This window comes from Gallinula chloropus (genome assembly GCF_964237585.1).
Source record: "Gallinula chloropus genome assembly, chromosome: 16".
In the NCBI taxonomy this organism is placed as follows: domain Eukaryota; kingdom Metazoa; phylum Chordata; class Aves; order Gruiformes; family Rallidae; genus Gallinula; species Gallinula chloropus.
Genome location: NC_140101.1, coordinates 604,899 through 626,677, shown reverse-complemented (window position 1 = coordinate 626,677; position 21,779 = coordinate 604,899). Strand labels below are relative to the sequence as shown.

Sequence of the window (21,779 nt, the reverse complement as noted above, 5' to 3'; positions counted from 1 at the left end):
CACCAAAACCACCACTCCATCACTGATGCCCAATGCTGCAGCTTCCGAGTGCAGCAGGGGCTGGTGTAAATCAGCACGGGGGATTTAAAGTCCTGTGGAGTTCAGGACTCTTGTCCCTGCTCAGGAGAAAGGAATGTAGATGAGTGATTATGGGGCAGAATGTTAGTGAGACACCGCTCAGCCTTCCCAACAGCCGAATTCAGGGAGCAAACCCTCTGCCAAGAGATACAGAAACCACATCCCACCTTTTAGCCCTTGAGAAAAAACACATCCCTGCTTCCAGGCAGGGCTGAATGACTACCTCAGCCTCCAAGGTCACCGAGTGCTTCCTGATGGATGCTTCGCTGCCTTAAAGCCTCAGCCTCCATTCCTCAAGCCTATAAAAACTAAGGAGGCGAGGCGAATGGTAAGTGCTACGGCTCCCCGGGGAGCCTGAGCAGGGACCATTATCACCTCCTCATCAAAATGGAAAACCCAGCTCTCCTCCTCATTAGTCTCTTGCTCTTAAAATAATGATTGTAAAACGACCGCAGCTGGTCTGGAAGCTGGTCTGGAAGCTGGCTGGAGCGGGAGGGCTGCTGTCTGCACTGCCCTCTTGGAATAGGTGCTGGGAGGGAGAAGGTCAGAATGAGCAGTGAGGTGGGGTCAGCCCTGGCCGGGGGGCTGTCTCGGGCCAGGGTTCCCAGATGGATGGGGAAAAATACACTGAAAGAGACCCAGGGCCGTTAAAACTGGGCTGTTACCCCGTTGTTTTAATTAGCAAGCACACACTGGCTCCAGTGCCTGTCACTTTTGAGGGATGATGCTTATAAATCCTGCTGCTTCCTTCAGGACTGCGAAGCAAAGAGCTGCCCCTTCCTCAGAAACCCCGGTCAAAGGCTGACACGCAGGAGGCAGCAGAGGTCTGAGACCCAGGCTGTGAATTCGGTCAAAGGCACTTCCCCATTTGGAGACAGGCAGAGCAGAACAGCACCCTGTTCCTGTCAGCACCTCAGAACCCATGGTGGCTGGTGCTGACTCTGCAGATTCGCTTCTTCCAGGAGAGAATCAGCTCCCAGATAATAAGCAAAATGCATTTGTTTCTCAAACTGAACTCTAATGAATATTCAGTGAACTGTGCTGTTTTCAAGGAGATACAATTATATCCCACAAAGAGCTGAGAGAAGACTTTCTAGCAAAACCCTTTCATGTTTATTTAAAAACCCTGCAAATTCCTGCAGTGGCTGCTCTGAGAGCTGACTGACAGTGCCTTCAAACTCTGCCACGGGGTAGAGCCTTTTACAGTTGTTTCTTCTAATGACATGATTAGAAACATTCCTTTGAACGTAGATTTCTCTCCTAAGAGAGAGTTTACTTACAAGTGCAGGTTATAGGTACTTGTTTGAGTTTAGCAGGCCAGGCTGGAATGTCCCACAGCGCAGCCAGGGTGAGCTGCAGGCTGGTCACACCCAGGAACCATAAGATGCACTTAAAGAACTGACTGGTCATTTCAAGCTGATAGAACCCTTTCTCTCCTCTAGTGAGCAATGGGAAAGACACCCACAGGTGTCTGGATTGCAAAGCTGCACCTGCAGTTTTAACAGGCTAGGGATAACCCCTGGCTGGCAGCTGGTCCTGGCATCCCATGGGCCTGGAGAGCAGAACCTCTCCAACCCAGACACAAACATGCCCAGCACAGGGGCAAGGCTGCCGTGCCTCAGCCTCAGGTACAACAGACAAACACATCACACACTACTCTACGTTCCCACATTCCACCAGAGGCATGGTGCAGGCTCCTTCTCCTTTCTACACATCTGGCAGATAGGGAAGTTACCAGTATTTGGAAAGTATTCAGCACAACCTCCTCTGTTCTTTCAGTCCTTCACCCCCTTTGGCAGTATTCCTCCCATTCCCAGCAGTTACTGGGGCTGTATTTTGGAGGCACTACCAGTTTTTGCAGCCCCTAAACTCAACTGAGCTGGCAGGAATGACCCACTCTGCAATCAAACATTTCTCAGGCTGGGCTGTGTTAGAGGATGTGATCAAAGCCAGAGGCCAGACCCCCAGCACAGCAAGGGTGGGCCAAGCCAGAGGGCAAACAACAATACAACATCACACAGTACTTGTGTTTGGCAAGTCCACAAGCAGCTTCCATCTCTTTTGCCTACAAACTTGCACAGATCTGGGGGGAACAGGTTGCTGCCAAAACAGAAATATATATGTATATATTATTATTTCAAATATATATTCTAATATACATATATCTCCCCATTTCTGCTCTATCTCCACCTGCCCAAACTCCCCTGCTTCTTCCTGGAGAAGACGTGCTGCTTTTGTCCACCAGCAGCAGGGATACCTCAACGACAAGGCGCAGGGCAGGAGAGGGTGGTACGACAGAGCAGCACTCCCCTCAAGGTCTGGGAGCTGGCAGAGGTGATCTGAAAGAAACAGCACAACAGTCCTCAGGAACAGCAAGGCTGAGAAGGATCTGTTCTAATTTTAGGCTTTCCTGGCAGTAGCTGCTCTAGAGAACAGCGCCACGGAAGGAAAAGAGCCCAAGGAAAGAAGTGTTGTGGACAGGTCACCTTCACCAGGACGTAGTCCCCTGGCTGGGCTCTGGGCAGGGCCGGGCAGCCCGCAGCGTCCTGGGCCTCAGGGAAGATCACCTTGGTGTTGCCGTCGTTCCTCCCACACAGCTCAGAGGCAGAGCGCTTGCTGGGCTGAAAGGAGGGCAGGGAACGTCACCTGCATGGCAACAGCTCTGATTCACTGCTGGGCTTCACTGCCTCAGGAATTAATTGAGCGCTGTTGCTGGTATTAAACCCACATTCCACACTGTTAAGCACACTGTGTAACAGTCCTACAGCCAGAGCTGCTGTGTTCACACCCACACACCAGATCCAATGCTTTAAAGCCCACACCAATTCATTGCTGGCCCAGAGACGGGTCTCTAACCCATCCCCCTGTGCTCAGGTCAGTGCTCTGGAGAAACCAAGCTGTCTGCTTACACCTACAGACATCGTCTTGGGAGCCCTGGGATTGTGTGGGGACAGTGAGAAGGGAAGGAGAGGGTGATGATTGCTGGGTACAGCCCAAGGGCCTCTTGGCCAGCAAGAGGGGAGGAGGACAAGTCTGTTCCAGGCACACTCACCCCCTCCACCAGCACCAGCTGAGACTGGCCCACCATGGCCTGGTTTGCCTTTGCAGCCTCCTCCCTGAAGACGGTGATGAGCTCCTCCAGCCTCCTCTTCTTGGTGTCTGCTGGCACGTCGTCCTGCAGCCGGTGATACGCCCGTGTCTTCTGCAGACACACAGAGCCAGCCTGAGGTCAGACCCCTGCCTGACCCCAGCCAGCCTGGCTGCTCTTCAAGCAGCAGCTTTCCACTCATTACACTTTGTATTTACTCTCTCGAGGAACATTCTCAGCACCAGCAACACCCTCAAGCTCCTCATGCCCTCTCCGCATCACCTTTTTGGCAGGACTGATGCAGGGCACTGAGCATCGGTGCCTGTGTGAGGCAGTTCTGCAGCTCCTGTGTGAGATGTGTCTGGTGCCTGTCTGTCCACAACAGCAGCCAATGGAATCTAATACTTCCACCTCCACAGGCTGAAGGGTGATCTGTACTCCTTTGTATCCTTACATTCCCCAACCTCCTGTCCTTTTCCCTGCCAGCAGCTTACACTTTGGAGAGCATTCTAATGGAGACTTGTCAACTATTTGCTCTTCTCATAGTAACACCTTCTGAAAATTCACTTCTCTCCAGACTTGATTGACTCTCATCACAGAGAGATTTCTCATCAGCACCCTTGCAGAACCACAGACCTGAGAAGTGCTGCAAGCAAATAAAAAAATGCCCCAATATCCCAAGTCTTTGGGCATTATGTTCAGTAGTTTTAGGGTTTTTCTAGTATCTTATTGTGAGAAACAGCACTCAGGATGCCCAGAGATAAGAGTCTCCTCCCTCAGGTCCTGCACTCACCTGTCTCATGCTGTAGGCAAACAGGAATCCCATGTTGTAGCGGACTTCCCGCAGCAAGGACACAGTCTGCTGGTGATCTTCCTCTGTCTCTCCACAGAAGCCAGCGATGAAATCGCTGCTTAGGCTCACTCCTGTCCCAGAGACACAGCTTTACACTTCCCTCAAAGAAGAGGGAGCATTTCACTCCAGAAAGGACAGTACAAGACAAGCTGTGCTGAGCTCAGACAAATGAAAGGAGCCCCTACCTGGGATGGACTCACGCACGTGGCGTACAAGCTCTAAATATGCTTCTCTTGTGTACCTGCAGTGAACAACATGTGGATTTGCTAATCAGAAAACCACCCCATCAGCGAGGAGAAACCAGCCTCCCAAATCAGGGGTGAGGGCACAGGACCCCTCACCCTCGCCGCATGGCCTCCAGGACTCGGCTGCTCCCGCTCTGGGCCGGGAGGTGAATCTGTTTGCAGATGTTGTGTCGCTCCTGGATAAGCTGCAGGACCTGTGATGGGTGATCAGGAGACACTGTCATAGGCAGCTCAACTCCACCAGGACGCCACAGGGTAAAAGCCAGCAAACTGTACAAGCTGCCAGCTTTAGGTCAGACATTCCCTCCCCGTGAAGCTGCCGTTCCCATTCTGTGTTCCCTTTGGGAAGGGAGCACAGCACAGATCCAGCAGTCCAGACCTGCCTGCCAGCCTGCAAGCAGAGATTCAGGTGTCTGCTTCACACTTGCCTCATCAGGAAAATCCTTGGGGTGTGGAGAGGTGAAACGGATCCTCATTTCGGGGTCAATTCTAGACACCTGGTCCAGGAGGTGTGCGAAGCGCAGGCCCCCTGGTTTGGCTCTGTAGACGGTGCTGAAGCCCCGACTGAGGACTGGGGCAGCAGCTGACTGAAACTGCACCTCAGACATGTCTCGAAAGCTGTTGACGTTCTGACCCAGGAGGGTAACCTCCTTCACTCCCTGGAAAAACAAACAGACGGGAAAAAATCTAACCCAGCCAGGATGGCTAAGCTGCACAGCCTGCCCTGGTTCTACTTCAAGAAGTCTCCAGGGGAAGTCCTCCCCTCCCTCCCTGTCAAGAGTATGTAACACTAGAATGGTTTGGTTGGTAGGGACCTCAGAGCCCATCTAGTCCCACCCCACACCAGCCCAGAGTGCCCAAAGCCCCATCTAACCCGGCCTTGGACCCTCCCAGGGTACCAGGGGCAGCCCCAGTTTCTCTGGGCAACCTGTGCCAGGGCCTCTGCACCCTCACAGGGAAGAATGTCTTCATAGTATCTAAATCTCCCCTCCTCCAGTTTGAAGCCATTCCCCCTCATCCTATCACTCCCTGCCCGTGTAACCAGCCTCTCTCCATCTTTCCTGTAGCCCCTTTAGGTACTGGAAGGTGCTCTAAGGTCTCCCCAGAGCCTTCTCTTCTCCAGGCTGAACCACCCCAACTCTCTCAGCCTGTCTGCATAGCAGAGGTGCTCCAGCCCTCTAATCATATTAGCGGCCTCCTCTGAGCTCACTCCAACAGCTCCATGTCCCTCTTACGCTGGGGACCCCAAAACTGAATGTAGTTCTCCAGGTGGGGTCTCCTGAGAGCAGAGGAAAAGAATCCCCTCTCTTGACCTGCCTGTCACACTTCTTGTGATAGAGCCCAGCACACAGCTGGCTTTCTGGCCTGCAGGCTCACATGGCTGGGTTGTGTTGAGCTGCTTGTCCACCAACACCCCCATGCCCTTCTCCTCAGGGCTGCTCTCAATCCATTCTCCACCCAGCCTGTAGTTGTGCTTCGAATTGCCCTGACCCATCTGCAGGACCTTGTCCCTTGGCCTTGCTGAATGTCACCAGGTTTGCACCCCTGAACCCTGCCAAGGCCCCCCGGGATGTATCACAAGGGGAAATCAAAGGGCCATCGGTAGAAGCCTACAGTAACCTCATCTCCACAGATAAAGGCAGTGACACTGGTCAGGGATCAAACACTTCCCCCGAGGCACCCTTCCTGGCAGGGTGTGGGGCAGGTGGGAAGGAGTCCCTGCCTCACCTGATCGGAGAGCATCCTCACTTCCTGCAGGATGGACGCGACGGGGCGGCTCCTTTCGCGGCCGCGCGTGAAGGGCACGATGCAATAGCTGCACATGTTGTCACAGCCCCGCATGATCGACCTGCAGAGAGGTACAGCACAGCTCACACAGCACGCTCTGAAGAACCACCCACGCTGCATCCTGCCCTCCTCTGACCTGACCCAGCACCGCTGCCTTCAGCCAACCCCCTCAGCCTGCAGCTCACCCAGCACCAGCTCTGAACACAGCTCGGTGCCTTCCCCTTGTGCTCCACCCCAGGCAGGGCTAGCTGGCTTCTGCTTCCCTCTCACTAAGACCTCCTAATATTCCATGCACATTTCAAGGAACTTGGAAAGCAACTAATGAGGCACAGACTTGTGCTGCCATGTGGCAGGGATGAAAGATTCCTCTGCACCCTGTTCCTGCAGAGAGTGACACTGTCCCTCTGCACTCTACAGCCAGGCAGAACCGAGCCCGATTTCATCTTTGGGAATCTTATTATCAGAACTAAACAAAGGGAAACAAAACCAACAGAAGTTGCAATGCATGGAAGATTAGAGGAATTAAACAGGACACAGCAGAAGGCAGGGGATGAAAGAGGCAGAGACTTCAGAAAGGCACAGACGTCAGTGGAACAGAAATCACCCAGTGCAGCATCAGGCTTAGACAAACAACATCCTCAAAGGAGAGTCAAGAGGAGCCCGCAGACAGCCAGAGCATGGGGCAGCCTCTCCAGAGCACAGTCAGACGGTGAAGCAGCAGCAAACAGGCTGGTAGACTCATGCCTCTGGGCTGCTGGGAGCGAGTGCAGCCAGGCATTGCACCTCTTGGGCTGCTGCCATCACCACATGCCTGTTCTGCACAGCAGTATCTCCAAACCAGAACCAGAGACACATGCACAGGAAAGAAAGGTACTTACACAAAGGCTGTCGTGCCACCTGCACTAGTCTGGACAGGCAGGATATCTGCGTACGTCTCATCCAGTGACAGCAGGACATTGGCAGCTTGCTGGCCAGACCCGGCCACGGCCAGCAGCCGGGGAAGGTCACGGTACGCATCAGGGCCCGCCACAACATCCACCAGCTTCTCCCTCTGCAGGAGCTCCTCCTTAAGCCTCTCAGCCATGCAGCCTGCCGCCAAAGGAGAAGGGGCCTCGTGAGGATGTGCCCACCCTCCATCACATCTCCACACCCCTTTCGCTGGCTGCTTTCCCCCTGCAGAGAAGGTTTGCTGCTGCCAGAGGGGGAAGGAGACGCAGCACGATGGGCTGTGGCACAACAGGGTGTGTCACCCCCTGCAGCACACAACAGGGTGTGTCACACACACACACACCCCCCCCCCGCAGCACATCCCAGCAGGTACCCAGAATGCCGATGCGGAGAGGTGAGCCCGTCTGCTGCCGCCGGGCCTTCAGCGCCTTGAGGTGCTGCAGGCGGTTCCAGATGGCCTGCTCTGCCTTCTCCCTGGGGAGCCAGGAAAACAGGGGTTATTCCAACTGTTGGGTCCAGACAGCCTGCTCTGCCTTCTCCCTGGGGAGCCAGGAAAACAGGGGTTATTCCAACTGTTGGGTCCAGACAGCCTGCTCTGCCTTCTCCCTGGGGAGCCAGGAAAACAGGGGTTATTCCAACTGTTGGGTCCAGACAGCCTGCCCTGCCTTCTCCCTGGGGAGCCAGGAAAACAGGGGTTATTCCAACTGTTGCACTTTACCAGCCCCACAATGTGTGGTGGCCCAAGTGCTCTGAGGGGAGAATTCAGCTCAAGACAGGGATGGGATGGATCCGATGGCACACGACAGCACCAGCCGTGGTGTGTGCATTACATCTTGGATCTATCTTATCTACTCTTGTTTTTCTTGCTTGGGAGTTACCTGCACTGCAGAGACAGCTCAGGACTACGCCTTTGCAGAGAAATCTGCCTTAGCCAGAGAAAACGAGCGACTGTGCAAGTGACAGTGAGCACCTGATACCTGCTACAGTCAGACAAGTTCCCTACATATTTACATCCCACATTGCCCTACAATGTATTTCCCAGATTTTTCAAGTAAGGCCTCTGTAGTAGAGAGACAGTTCAAGAAGAAGGAATTAAAAAAAAAATCCCAAAAATGATTAAAGCACACATCTGTGCACATGTCTCCTGGTCATGGTGTATGCACAGAGCTCACACTACCAGAGAGCTGCTTCTCACCACAGAGAAGCACTTCACAGCACAGTGAGCGTTACACATTGTGGCATCAGCTAGCTCTACCCTCAGCTACACAGGTAGTTTCACATCTGCATGCTCTTTTCCACACACAAAGCATTTATTGCCTTGTTTTTTTTCAAATGGTGATGCCTTAAAACCTGTCCAAACCCCACAGCAACACGTCTCCTTACCTCACAGAACAGGTGACAAGGAGAATCACATCTGCCTACATTGAAAAGAAGAGAAGGAACACGATTTGTAAGCACCACATGGCAAGTACTCCTGCCCCACAACAGTAACCTGCAGAGGCAGAATGTAAAACTCACTTCACTTAGTGAAAAAAGATCTGCCCACCACTGTGGGTTTCACCAAAGAAAGGTGAAGGAAACTAAGAGCAGACAGCTAAGCAGAGTCTTCTGCTAAATGGCAGGAATAAACTGAAAGCTGAGTCAGGAGCACCCTGCTGCATCGAATCGCTCTCTGACTGAGAGGAAACCCAACAGTTTAAGGAAAAAAACCCCAACCCACAGCTTTCTAGTGTGCTTGTTAAGCAGCTTGCTTCACTCCATGGAACTCAGACTACAAAAATCACCCCATCCTGCGGGACTGCACCCCAGGCACAGCACTGGTGTGACGCCCTCACAGACCTGCGCTCAGGGAGAGCTGCCCAGGCGCCTTACCTCTCCCAGGGCCTTTGTTCTGGTGTAGCCATTCTTCTGCAGGATGGCCCAGGCGATCTCCGTGTCGTTGACGTTCATCTGGCAGCCATACGTCTCCAGGTACACTGCAACAAAGGCGCTGTGACGCAGAAGCCTGCCTCACCCACCTCACCCCTCATCTACAGCCTCTTTCCATGACCCTTTCCACGCAAAGGAGCCTTCACTCTCACCACTGGAGAGACCCAGCCAAGGGGCACAAAAGCCGCCTTCGCTTGCAGCAAGGGAGGATAAGGCAAAAATAAAGAGAGGTTCTGGGAAAGCCAAGTGCCTCAGGACACCTCACTGCAACACAGCAGGTCTGGGCTGCAGCCTGCAGAGCGGCAGAAGCCACGTTATTACTTGGACAGGACATGAAGTGGGAGGAAAGCCCCCTCCCCAGGGCATCACCGGCTGACAGCCCAGCAGAGGGGCTGCCGAGAGGCGCCCGAGCAACCCACCCCCCAACGCACCCTCATGGCAGGGGGCTGCACACCTGTGGGCATGTGGCCAGGGAGCTAAACCCCTCCCGACACCCAAACACCCCCCTGGGCCCCCGAAGCACCCAAACAGCTCGTTCCCCCCCACTCAGGCTGCAGTGACCCTCCGCTCGGGCAGCAGGGCACGGCTGACCCCCCAGCGCTCGGGGCCGGCCGTGGCCTGGCCCCAGCCCCACCAGCCCGCGGGGCCGGCGTAGCCCCGGCCCCAGCCCCGGCAGCTCCCAGGGCCGGTCTAGCCCCAGCCCCAGCCACCCAGGGCTCGGCAGCGCCCGCGGGCGGGCGGCGGCACCACCACAGACCTTTCCCGGCCCCGGGGGCAGAGCCCGGCCCCGGCTCAGGCGGCGGCTCCCCGGCGGCGGCCGCTCTCAGGAAGTGCCGCAGGTCCGGCCCTGCGGGCAGCGCGGCCCCGCGCTCCACCGGCCGCTCGCCCGGCCCGCAGCGCGCTCGGCGGGCGGCCCCGGGGCGGGGAGCGGCGGCGGCCGAGCGGAGCAGCCCGGCGGCCCGCAGCGCTCGCCTCCCGGGCAGCATGGCCAGGCCGAGCCGCGGCGGGAAGAGGGGCGAGCGGGGCCCCACCGTACGCCGCCAAAACGGGTCCGGCCGCGCCCCCGCTCCTCAGCCCCGCGTTCCGCACCACCGCGGTTCCGCCGGGACCGCCCCACTGCCGGGCGGAGTCGGGGGCCCCGCCACGGAAAAAGCGGAGTAAGGCTGGGGACAGGCTGTAACGCCGGAGACAGGCTGTTCCGCGGGGCCTCGCCACGGCCCGGGGACAAGAACAGCCGAAACGGGTGTTCCCCGTTCGCCCTCCCCCGGGGCGGCTGCCCCCGAGCGAAGGGCCCGAGGAAGGCGCGATAGGCCCAGTGACGGCACCACCACGGCCCCTTTATTGCTGCCGGCAGAAGGGAGGGGAGGGCAGGGAGCCCGGGCTGCGGGCAGCGCGGGGTGAGGGGACACATGGCTCAGGCCCGGGGGGGGTTCAGGCCCCGGCTGCAGTCGCGGTGAGGGGGCGGTGAGGGGCACTGCGGCGGAACCGGCGCTGTTCGGCGCCGGGGCGAGCGAAGGGCTTGTGGGGAGCTGCTGTGCCCTGGGCGGGCAGGCGACGGGGCTCGTCTGGTGCTTGGGGTCCGCGGCATCTTCTTATCTCCATCCCCGGGGCTCGTACTGAACGTCTGCTCCAAGCAGCAGGAAGTTCTGGAAGCGAGAGGGCAGGGGGCTGCGAGGGGCCCTGGCTCCCCCCTGCGAGGGGCCCTCTGCTGCGCCCACCGCGTGCTGGCAGGAGGACGGGTGGGCACGTGTGGCTCTGCCAGCCCCTGGGCCTGATTTTAGCCCGGGAAGAGCCCTGAAGACTGTTCAGCGCCGCACCCCGCAATAAATACTCAGCATCCCCGTAGCGGTACCCCAATGGGCCTTCCCCAAAACCTCCCGCTCCAGGGGCGGTCTCCGCTCCCCGGGGCCCGTCCGGGTCCCTTCCAGCGAGCCCGGCAGGCGCTGCCTGTCCCACCCCCGGCAGATGCGGGCGGCAGCTGCTCCGTGCTGACTCGCAGCCCTCTGAGCGCTATAAAAAGATCGTGGGAAATTCAAGCCCCGGGTTTGAGAGCTGGGGAGGGACGCAGAGCTGCCCCGGGGGGTGCAGAGCCCGGAGCACTGCTGTGGGGACAGAAGAAGAGGGGTTTCCAGCCGTGCCACTGGGATCCCGGCTGAGCGTGCCCGCTGCCACCCCAGCAGCCGGGCACTGGCTTGGTGCTCCGTGCCGGCAGCAGCGAGTAGCCAGCCTGCCGGGGGGGGAATTCGTGGGCAGCGGGACAGGCTCTGGCTGGGTCCGGGCGCTTCCCCTCGCTCACCTGGTGGAACTGCACGAGGATTTTGGAGAGCTGGATTCTGTCTGGCAGCGGCAGGGGGAAGCCCTGACTTAACCTGTCTGGAAGAGACAACACACGCGGCCGCATTGGGAGAGGAAGGGGAGCGAGAGAGAGCACCGGGTGGCCACCTCCTCCCCCCAGCCCCTTCTTTGCCCCTGGGGCAGGCAGAGGAAACGCTGCCCAAGCTCCACAGAAGCGCTGGGGAACTGGGCTGTTTCCCCCCGCCCAGCAGCCACCAGCCCCATTCTGGCCCCACTTGCTGGGGAGTCACAGGAAGCAGCGGGTGGGGGAGAGGATCTGGAACGCATTAGGATGTGCTGGGCTCATTTTTTCCATTGTGCTCACTGCTGGATGCGTGTCCCAGCGCTGAGCGGCTCCCAGCCTACCCACTGCTGCCTCCTGCACTCACTGCAGGCATTGCCCATGGATCCACCTCATCGACAGGGATTTAATTAGCAAACTGGCCCTGCTCAGACAGAGCCACCTGGCCAGCAACAACTCCAGCAACCCCTCAGCAGGCTCTCACCATTAAGCCGTGGGAGCAGGATACTGGAAGTGACGATGTTCATGATGGACTGCAGTGTTCTCACCTGGGGAGCGGAGAGATGGAGGAGGAAAAGAGCTTTAGCCTGCATGAGAACTGGTGACCAGGCATTGGAGAAGAGAAACAAGGGTTTGTCTGGCCATGCTGGCAGGGTAGGAGGCGTAGGGGTGAGAGAGGCAACAGCAGCTGGCTCTGCATCCTCTCCTAGTCTCTCAGGCTGAGGCAGGAGGCATCCATGGGGTCAGTGTGGGGGCCTGGGTGCACCCCCAGTCCCATGTGGGACAGCAGAGGCAAATGAGCTCTCTCCTTGGCCCCCAGAAGGCTCTCACCACCATTCTGGGGGGTCTGGTCATGGGCAAAGGATAACTTACTTGGAAAGTGCCAACATCCGATTGCTTCAAAGAAAACTTCATCCTGTGCAGCAAGGGAAGCAGAGCTGTGACAGCTGCCCCAGCACAGGGACTGTTCCCATCCTGGTGCTGCCCACTGATAGCTGTGGGGTTTCTGCTCCCTCCAAGCCCAGCTCACCCCCTCCACACAGGGTGTCCATCCCCAGGACGTCCCCACCTCACCCCTTTGCCCCAGAAGAGCAGCACTCCCCCAGCCCCCCTGCCCTGCTCCCCTCCGTACCTGCCCACCTTCAGGTTCCCAACGATGTGGCCGGACTTCACGTCGATGACAGCGGACACGTTGCTTGTCTGGGGAGAGAGTGCAGAGCTCTGGCAGCGCTCACCCCACCTCACCCCAAACCAGACACCCCAGGAAACGGCTCAGACCAGCCAGAACCTGGCAGGAGTGGTGCCTGTCCTGGGGACACCTTTGTACTCAGTGTTAAACCTGGCACGTGGCAGCTCGGGTATTGTTCTGTTGGGGACATGCCCACTGCACCAGGCCTGGGCTGGTTTTAGACAGAGTCCAGGACCTCTCCTGGCAGGAATGGCGCAGCAGGAGGATGGTGCACAGCTCAAATTCCCACCTTTACCCCGGTGGGATGCAGGGGAGGGCTCACTGGTGGGAGCTGCCCTGCCAGACCCATGCCCCAGCTCACCAGGCCGAGGAGGAAGAGAGGAGCCAGGCTGGAGTTGGGAAGGATGGCATAAGCCTGGATATCCACGACAGGCTGGAGTGACAGCCCCCCTGGTGCGATGTTCAGGAACGGAGCGGAGGGGGCAGACAGCCTCAGCTTCATCAGCATGTCCGGGTACAGCTTCTCTAGCTGCAAAGGAGCAGGGAGAGGGTAGGGACAGCAGCACAAACCCCTGTGCCTGGGGGAAAACCACCTTGCAGAGAGCAAACCCCTCAGTGTTCACAGCAGGAACTCCAGGAAAGCAGGGCTGGACCACTCACCTGGGGAACGAAGGCTGAGAAGGTGGAGGTGTTCAGGTGGAAGTCAACACCCTTCGGGATCTGCAGGAGCAGAACAGGCACAGCAGGGTGATGAGGCACAGCCGAACCCACAGTGATCAGCCCTCCTGCCCCACGTGCTGCCATGCCTGACAGCCCCAGCCCCCTCCCACAGCCCCCAGCTCTCAGCCTCTGGGCAGCTCACTGGGGGGGTGCTGTGAGACTGCAGGCTGCCACCAGAGCCCCTCTGCAGTTTGAACCTGCTGCCCACAGGGGTGGGGACGGCCCCTGTCCCACCTCTGCTGCTCACCATGGAGTCTGTGATTTCAAAGACCAGTGCCCCAGCTTCGTGGTAGGCAAAGCTGGCTGTGTTGAAGAAGTAGCTGGAGGCCCCAAAGTAAACCATGCGGTCGTGATCCGGGGGCATGGCCAGTGCCAGCGGGGTGAAGGGCTCCGTGGAGTTGTGGGCCAGGGAGAAGAATTTGCCCTGGGAGGAGAGGGAGAGGTGAAGCAGGAGAGCAGAGAGCAGTGGGACTCACCCACTGACCTCAGCTGAGAAACAGCATTTGCAGGGGGTACCTACACCCGGTTCCCCACCCGCCTGTGGCAATGGCATCAGCCAGCCCTCCCGGAGCACCCACCCTCTCACCTTCAGCCCCACATCCAGGGACTGGGCAGTAGCAGTCGGGGGTGCCACCAAGGAGTAATCGATGCCAACCAAGGTACCTATGTTGGCTGTGACTGTAAAACACAGGACAGATGGATAAGCAAGAGAGAGATGGCACGGGAAAGATGGAAGCAGATTGTCTCTGCTAATATCCAAGCACTGCCATGCCTGGGCTTCCCCATGGAACAGCTCAGTACCAGCTTCATGTCTGCTTGCTTCGGTTTGGAAGCACAAGATCACATTTCCCTGCTGACTCTCTCAGCCATGCAGAGTAACTCTGGGACCCAAGGAACAGTCTGGGTCCCCTGGTAAGGCAGCCCATGCCCCTGCCAGCTCCGGGGCATGGCTTGTTGGAAGATGGGTACAGCGTTCCCCATCTCCCACCTTGGGCGCAGAAATACAAGGGGATGGGGAGCAGGCATAAGACAAAGCACTGTCCTCATGGCTGGGCAGAGCTAGGAAGAAACTCCTAAACTGCCATGCAGGTCCTGTCTGGTACCTGGCAGGGTCTGGAGGTAAGGCTGGAGCTCGGTGTGCACCGACTTGACCACATTCTCACAGACCTGTGGGAAAGAAAGGCCGTGAGGCTGAGCTGGGGCAGCTCTGCTGGGGCAGCTGGTTCACATCCACGGGGACAGAGCCCCAGCCACGCTCTCAGCTTTGCTGCCCAGTCTCTTTCTAGTCCCTGCAAAAGCCTGTTTAAAACACCAGAGTGAACGGAGCAGCCAAGGCTGAGCTGAAGCAGGACAGCTGAGCTCACCCACCACAGGCACAGGGGCATTGACTGCACCAAAGCAGAGCTGTCCCCAGTCCCTACAGCTCTGGGCTGCCAGGACAGAACAGCAAACCCCACTGCTGCTGTGATCGATGGGTGAAGCCTCTGCATTAGTGGGGTGATTTAATTGCAGGCTAAACACTGACCTAGGAAATTTACTGCAGGGCACAGTCCTGCAGCCAGCCAAGGTAATCTGCCCAAGCTCTATTCCAATGCTTTCCCCATGATGGCACAGAAACTGCCAGGCAGGATCAGGCCATCATCTGTCTGTCCGGGCATCCAGCCTGCAGCAGCTGACAGCAAGAGCTCTGGAGGAGCAGTGACCATGCAGCAATACAGCTGCTGGCTCTATGGTGCTGGGGAGGAAGAGGAGGGATGGAGCCTTGGGCATGGCCTTACTGACAGAGGGGGCTGCTGCTCTTCCCTGTGCCCAGCCCATCCTCATCTATCTGGAAACACCCCATCGCTGCCCAGGAGGATGGAGCTGCAGACAGGATAACACTGCCCTGATCCCAGTGACAGGGATCTCCCAGTGACCGGGATCCCCAGCACTGGGGGCACAAGGACTGCCCAAGCATGTGCAGCAAGAGCAGGAGGCATACACGGGCTGCTGCAGGGTCAGGACTGGGCTGTGCCCTGGGGTCCTGGTGCAGGCTGTGGCTTCTCCTGGCCATCGCCCTTCGCTCATGGAGAAAGACACTGAGAAACATGCGCTGGGCAGAGGGGCTTGGAGAGGAGCACGGGGCAGCAGAGGTCCCCTCCGAGCCCCAGAGCTGCTCTCCTTCCAGGAGACAAACCAGCAGAAAATGCTTTTGAGCCCCAGCTTCACTCCTGCTGCCAGCCCATCTGCTGCCCTGGCTCCAGGAGGCCCTGGGAAAGCTCCTCCCTGGCATGGGGAATAGCGCCCGGGCAGGATGGGATCTGCTGCGGGAGTGGGATTTGCCTCTCCTCCAACTGCCTCCTTCCTGAGCAAGGTTCACATCCAGCGAGGCTGTAACTCCTGCCAGTTAGCCTTGTAGTAATTATTGCTAACAGCTTGTTTCCATGTCTTGTCACAGCTCTCCTGCTTGTAGGCTTTTGTACCGGGCGGGCGGTCCCAGGGCCTCCCTGATGCACCCCATTAAAACGAGAGGGCAACGCCTGAGATCCAGAAGTGAGGTGTCCCCCCCACTGCTCCCCAAAGCATACAGGGGAGCATCCATCTAAAGGACAGCTCTGATCAGCTTTCCTCTTACAGTGAGTTTGGCCAAGGCATCAGAGCTAATTAACTGACCACATGGAAAGAAAAGTCTTTGTTAATTAGGAACCAATTAATCTGGGCTTTGGCAAAGGCTGCAGATCTTGAATTCAGCCTGAACCACGTGATGCTACAGACAGCTCAGTTAGTGATGCCCATTCCTCTGGTTTTCACCAAATCAGCAACATGCCCACTGTGCTCTGGCTGGAGTTAAACCCTCTGTGTGCTCTGATCCTCCTAGAGCATCAGCTACAAGCGAGGGCTAAAGACCACCAGAGCACCCCAAAGCTCTGCCCCTTCACTCACATACCTTGCTCTCCAAGGTCTTCCTGAATCTGGACTCGACAGCACTATGGAAGAGGTTATAAAGCCACCTGCAGAGAACAAGCAGAGAGGAGTCCTCCAGCTCAGAGCTGCTGGGAGGTGTTTGTACAGGAGCTGCTAGAGATGTGTGACACTGGGGAACATCATTCCCATACCAGCTCAGTGTCTAGCTTTGCCTCAGGCTTTACACTTGCAAACAGACCAGCTTGTAAACCACGTGAACCTTGGGAATGCCTTAACTCTCCTGTGGAAATGCAGCCACAGCAGGACAGCCTTAGAGCAGGTTTCCGTTCCCGGGGGGCGGGTCTGGGTGTGCTGCAGGAGGGCAGAGGCAGCTGCTGAGCAGTGTGCCAGTGCAGGCAGCCCCGGGCAGAATCCCAGTCATTCAGGTTGGAAAAGACCTCCAGGATCACCTACTCCCCCTACCGCCTGTATTACTTACTGTACCGTGTCCCTAAGTACCTCACCCAACCTTTCCTTACTCACCCAAGGGACGGTGACTCCAGCACCTCCCTGGGCAGCCCGTTCCGATGCCCAACTGCTCTTACTGAGAAGAAATGTCTCCTCATTCCTAACCTGAGCCCTCCTGGCTCAAGCTGCAGCCATCCCCTCTTGTCCTGTCACTCCTTATCTGCGAGAAGCTGACCCCCAGCTCACCACCACCTCCCTTCATGTAGCTGTGGAGATCAAGAAGGTCTCACTCAGCCTCTTCTCCAGACTGAACAGTCCCAGTTCCCTCAGCTGCTTCTCACGAGACTTGTGTTCCAGCCCCTTCACCACCCCGTTGCCCTAACGAAGGGGCAGCCTCAGAGGGACTGCAGATCTTATTGCTTGCAGCAGGGTTCAGCACCCACATTCCCACAGCAGACAGGCTGGCAGGCAGGGTTCCCAGGCCTGTGTGGTGAAGTTACCTACCCAAACTTGCCCGAAAAGTGCACGTGGACGCTGGAGATGCGGGTGCTGCAGGCAGAGGTGTCAATGGTGGGTTTCCCAGAGGCATCACTGCCCAGCTTCAGGCTGATTTTTATATAGATGTTCTCCACCTTCAGCTGAAATGAACCATGGTCCCGGCTGCAGGGAGAGGAGGGTGACAAAAGAACATTGCTCAGTGCTGATTCCTGGTGAAGGGACCCCCAATCCCAAATCAGCTTTGGCAGGGATCTATCTAGCTGATGCTCTCCCTTGTCACAGCACCCAGAGGAGACTGGGAAGGCTTTTAAACTCGGGGAAATCAAGTCACTGGAATGTAAACTAGGAGAGGAAACCTTTAAATAGAGAGGACAGAGCAAGGAGCGGGGATGGAATAGATGGTAGAGCTGATGCACAGCTCCTCCTCTGTTCACCTTGTTCTTACCTCCCACCCTGTTTTATCCATCTCAGTGGCTGTACAGTGGCAGCAGCCTCTGCCATCCCCGGTCCCAGCTCAGGTCTGGTCCTGAGGGTGCTCAGGAAGGTGCTCCCAAGGGCAAACAAGTGGGAGGGACTCTCCCTCACACCCCAGGTGCCAAAAGAGGGAACATAGCTTTCACATTGTCTCCCCAACAACTTGCAAATGGGATAAACACTGCTGGGCAGCTCTGAGGGCTCCCAGCATGGAGGGAGACCTGGCTGGGCTCCCCCAGGGCAAGGTGCTCCCAGACTTGCACCAGGAATACAGTGGCTGCAGCCCAGCTGCAGGAAAGACAAACCAGAACATCTGGAGAGAGCAAAGCAACAGCTGCCCAAAACATGAGGGAGAGGAGGAAAAACCTGTGCAGAGCCAGAGAGGGAAGTGCAGTGAAGCACCCAAGCCGGGAGGGAGGAAGCCAGGCACGCACATGAAGTATATCTTCACCCGCCAGTTCCCATCCAAGTGGGCGAAGGCGTTCGAGATGGAGACCTGCAGCCCCACCTTGGGGACCAGGGACACCGCCGAGTGTGGCAACTGGAAACTACGCAGTTCCAAACTGAAACCAAACAAACACATAGATAATAAACCAGCAAACAGACAAGAGGATGTCTTGACTCAAGAGGATGTCTTGCCCCCAGGCACATGGCCACAGGCAGGGAGGCTCCTGCTGGCCACACTCCCCGGTTCCTGTCCTGCTGTGGCAAAGCGATGCCTGGCAGGGACGAGCAGAGCAAAGCAGGACCCGTGGGAACACGTTCCCTGCAGCCACCCACACAGCAGCTTGAAACCCTGCCCAGTGAGAGCAGAGAGGTGCAATGGGGCAGCAAGGAGCTGGGGTCTCCAGAGGGGCTGGGTGTCCTGGGTGGCCAGCAGAGCCACCTCCACTGCCCGGGCTTCGATTGCACAAAATCCGCCCGCACCCGGAGTGTGACAATCCCGGTTCCCTCTTCCCCTTCAGGCAGGGGGGAGAAGCAGGAGTGTCTCTGCCTGCACCGAGGACAGGGCTGTGGAGGGGACAGGACACTCTGCTCTGGGGGCTCCCCATCCTCCCCCATCCCTCGAGCCCTCCAAATAGGTTGGGAGCGGGCAGCGTGCTGCTTGGGGGTGCTGGCAGGGCTCACCTGGAGATATCATAGTGCACCTTCCCCACCTTCCGGATGCGAAGGTCACCCGAGAAGTCTGGCAGCTTCAGCTCTGCCAGCTCCTTCTCCAGGACAGTGACTCCCTGGTGATGGGCTGCAGGGGCAGAGGGAGAGTGTCACCACCACAGGCTTCCCACAGGAGCTGGGAGCAAGCACCAGGCACACAGTGAAAGGGTTAAGGGAAACATCCATGCGGTGCCCTGGCTGCTTTCCACCTCCCAGGCTATCTTTAAAGCTAATCTTGGTGCACAGAGCTCTGGGAGCACACCAGCAACACTGCCTGACTGCTTCCCACTTACAAGCCCCAGGGGAAGGTGGTGGCCACTGGGAAGTGGGGAGAGGTCCCAGCTATGGCTCTGTGGGCTGGACACTGTAGGAGGTGTGCAGGATGTCCCAGGCACGGCTCTGCTCCGTGCCCAGTGCTGGCAGGCAAAGCTGGATGGAGCACAGTCCCAGCGAGCAGCATGGCACGAGCCGGTGCTGCATCCCTGCGTCTCTCTGGGAAGGGGAGTCACATCCCCCTCCTCTGTGCAGCTAGCAGAGCTGCTGGGTAAATGAGCTGTTTCTCACACAGTGTATTTCAATCCATAAGAGCACTCGGCTGGAGCCAGGGCTCTGCCTGCCTCAATAAAACCAGCACGGGGCCCATCCATCTCCATCACTGCCCCCCTGCAGCTCCCCACCTCCTCTCTCCTCTGCAGCTCCCTCCTTCAGCGCTCATGGCTCAGCTGCCTGGACACACGCCATGGGAGTGGGACCCTCTGGCCCTGCCAGCCCTGCGCTTCCCCTGACACCACCTGGGTGCAGCCCCCAAGACCCCCCATCGAGGCTGGACCCCTCTGCAGCGGCTCCATGAAGCTGGTGTGGGGACAGCCCGAAGCCCCAGCTGCTGGTGCATCCAGCGCCCATGGCTGAGGATCATCCCATCCTGCCCCAGGATCCTGCGCTCTGCAAGCGGGTGCCCAGCTCCACGCCTCAGCCACCAGCACACCTGCAAGGAGAGGAATCGGGAGCTGCACCCACCGTAATTCAAGCCGTTCTGGGTGATCCTCACCACGAAGCCGGGGTCGGTGGCCCTGGCTGGTGCCAGGCACAAAGCCAGCGCCCCGCAAGCCACCACCAGACTCCCCGCTCCCATCCCGGCTGCTCGCAGTGCGGGACTCTCCCTGCCCCTGCCGCCTTTATATCGCTGCCAGAAGGGGAACCGCAGGCAGGGCAGGCGTGCAGAGCCACGGCCACAGCCCAGCCCCATGGGGCGTCCCCCGCAGCCCCAGGGCTTCCTGCTTGGCCACCGCCTTGCGCCTCTGCACGGGTGGCACCCGCGCCCAGGGCACGGTATCCTCACGGGCAGGGAAGGGGCAGGGAAAGCTGAGGGGTACCAGCCGCTCTCCAGCTCGGTACCGGGTGGAAACGGCCCCTGCCTGCCGCAGGGGCTCGGTGAAGCAGACTTGCTGCAGGCACGGGATTTGCTCTGCCCGCCGCGTCTGATGGGCAAAGGTTCCCCCTGCGTGCTCTGCCTTCACTGGGCAAAGGCTGGGAACAGCTGGGGTGCCCCCAAGCCGCCAGCCAGCTCTCCTGCCCCCCACCCCAGTCCCACTGGACTCCCAGTCTGCTCTGGGCATCCGCTGCTGGTGTCATGACACAGACCTGCCAAAGGCACCAGTTGTAACTGGAGCAGCCCTGGGTGACAGCAAGGGCTAAGGACAGCAAGCTATGGTTCAGCACCCCATGCAAACAGACCCCCGAGTGCCCCCACATGCAGCAGGGCTGGTGAAGGGCAACCTGCCTGCACTGAGCAGCTGCAGTGGGGCATGGGGGGCAACTACATCAGTGCCCAGCCCCTAGCCCAGGGCTCCATCAGAGAGCAGCCATGCATGGGAGGAGACATCCAGCGTGCTGGGAACAAGCCCCAAAGGCAAAACTCCCTGGGCATGATATGTCACAGCTCTTGGGCTCAGGACAGCTGGAGAGGGGTGCTGGAAATGGGTACAGCTGGGTCCAGCCCACAGGCTGAAGGGTGGAGGTGAGGGAAGAAGAAGTGATTTAAGTTATTTTCGTTGCCCATGGGGGAAATGGCAAGCCTGGGCACAGGAAACCCGTGGCAGCTGATGCAGGCAGATCTCATGCAGGATCCAGGGAAGTCCTGGCTGCCACAGGCAACATCCCTGAAGCAGGAGCTTCTGAAATGCAGCTACAAGCACACCCGCTGGCACCGGGATGCCCTGAGGTGCTGCAGCCCTGGAGGTCAGAGGGACAGAGTGAGGGGAGCCCAGGGCATCTGTGCTGGAGGAACCTAGCACGTGGAGGATCATTATCAGGAGGATCAGGGTGCTCAGATCCACTCTGCCTTTCCTCCCCAGAGTTTCAGACAGGGGCACTTGCAGGTTGCCTGGCAGACACACCACAAACACCCATCAGACTTGCACACGTGGCTACAGCTTTGGAAGCAGCGCTGCAGGTGCCATCGGCTCATACCCAGGCCAGGAAAACAAGGACACAGCAGCTCAGTAGGTCTGGTGCTGATGGTGCCTGTTTGTCCCTCGGAGCAGGACAAACCACCCAGGGGAGAGTCGTGTCCCACAGGCACCCAGACAGCACCCATGGGCTGTGATCCCCCTGTCAGGGCCAGACCCCAATCCATCCCTGGGGGCCAGGAGCCCATGGGCAGACCTCATTCTGCCCAGAAAGAAGTCAAAAGCAGAGAAGGTTAAAGCCAAATCCCCACTTGTAGCCTCCATGACCTTGCTGCCTCCTCTCATCAGTGCTTTGCTGGGTCTTGCTCGGCAGAGGAGGAGCTCCCCAAACCTTCCTGCCCGTGACATCACATCTCAGCAGTGCTGTTGCAAAACAATATCTAAGACATTCAGGATGAGCATTGAGAAACCAGAACCCCTTCCACAAGGAGAAATGAAATTTTACAGGGAGCAGCACAGAGAGGAAGCAAAAGCAGAAGGTCTTCCTTCTGTATCTCAGCAAATTTTAAATTTGAACTGAAAAAACCCTTCAAACAGCACATACCCTGATCAAACACTCCCATGTTTAGCAAGGAAACCACATCTGAGGCTTGATACGTGGGCTGGTCCCGGTAGTGCTTCATCTGAGGGATTAACAGC

At 57.9% G+C, this 21,779-nt stretch overlaps 2 protein-coding genes across 2 annotated transcripts; both read right to left on the bottom strand.

The window, feature by feature from the left end:
• Positions 1-802: 802 nt before the first annotated feature.
• On the bottom strand, positions 803-9,915 carry CDK5RAP1 (CDK5RAP1 mitochondrial tRNA methylthiotransferase; the record flags this gene model as incomplete). Its single annotated transcript, XM_084271749.1, has 14 exons — positions 803-2,178; positions 2,336-2,417; positions 2,565-2,699; positions 3,131-3,280; positions 3,960-4,090; positions 4,205-4,260; positions 4,361-4,458; positions 4,693-4,923; positions 5,993-6,113; positions 6,931-7,141; positions 7,374-7,474; positions 8,384-8,418; positions 8,873-8,976; positions 9,687-9,915. The coding sequence occupies 13 exons, from the start codon at positions 9,913-9,915 to the stop codon at positions 2,337-2,339; spliced, it is 1,683 nt and encodes a 560-aa protein (XP_084127875.1). The 3' UTR covers positions 803-2,178; position 2,336.
• A 330-nt stretch (positions 9,916-10,245) lies between these two features.
• LOC311197908 (bactericidal permeability-increasing protein-like) lies at positions 10,246-19,808 on the bottom strand. Its single transcript, XM_084271750.1, has 15 exons — positions 19,690-19,808; positions 18,646-18,760; positions 17,952-18,080; positions 17,050-17,205; positions 16,121-16,184; positions 14,298-14,361; positions 13,781-13,872; positions 13,442-13,618; positions 13,135-13,194; positions 12,836-13,003; positions 12,418-12,485; positions 12,159-12,201; positions 11,770-11,833; positions 11,226-11,302; positions 10,246-10,575 (listed from the first exon to the last, which is right to left on the bottom strand). The coding sequence occupies exons 1-15, from the start codon at positions 19,802-19,804 to the stop codon at positions 10,522-10,524; spliced, it is 1,446 nt and encodes a 481-aa protein (XP_084127876.1). The 5' UTR covers positions 19,805-19,808; the 3' UTR covers positions 10,246-10,521.
• Between the last annotated feature and the right edge of the window lie 1,971 nt (positions 19,809-21,779).

What these genes read in the sequence shown, in the direction of transcription:
- LOC311197908 (XM_084271750.1), bottom strand. Translation starts at nt 19,804, where the DNA reads ATGGGAGCGGGGAGTCTGGTGGTGGCTTGCGGGGCGCTGGCTTTGTGC. An exon ending in TTGAAATCACAGACTCCATG is followed by an intron (nt 13,195 to 13,441) that starts GTGAGCAGCAGA and finishes CTGCTCCTGCAG; the next exon opens with ATCCCGAAGGGTGTTGACTT. An exon ending in GGGAACCTGAAGGTGGGCAG is followed by an intron (nt 12,202 to 12,417) that starts GTACGGAGGGGA and finishes CTTGCTGCACAG; the next exon opens with GATGAAGTTTTCTTTGAAGC.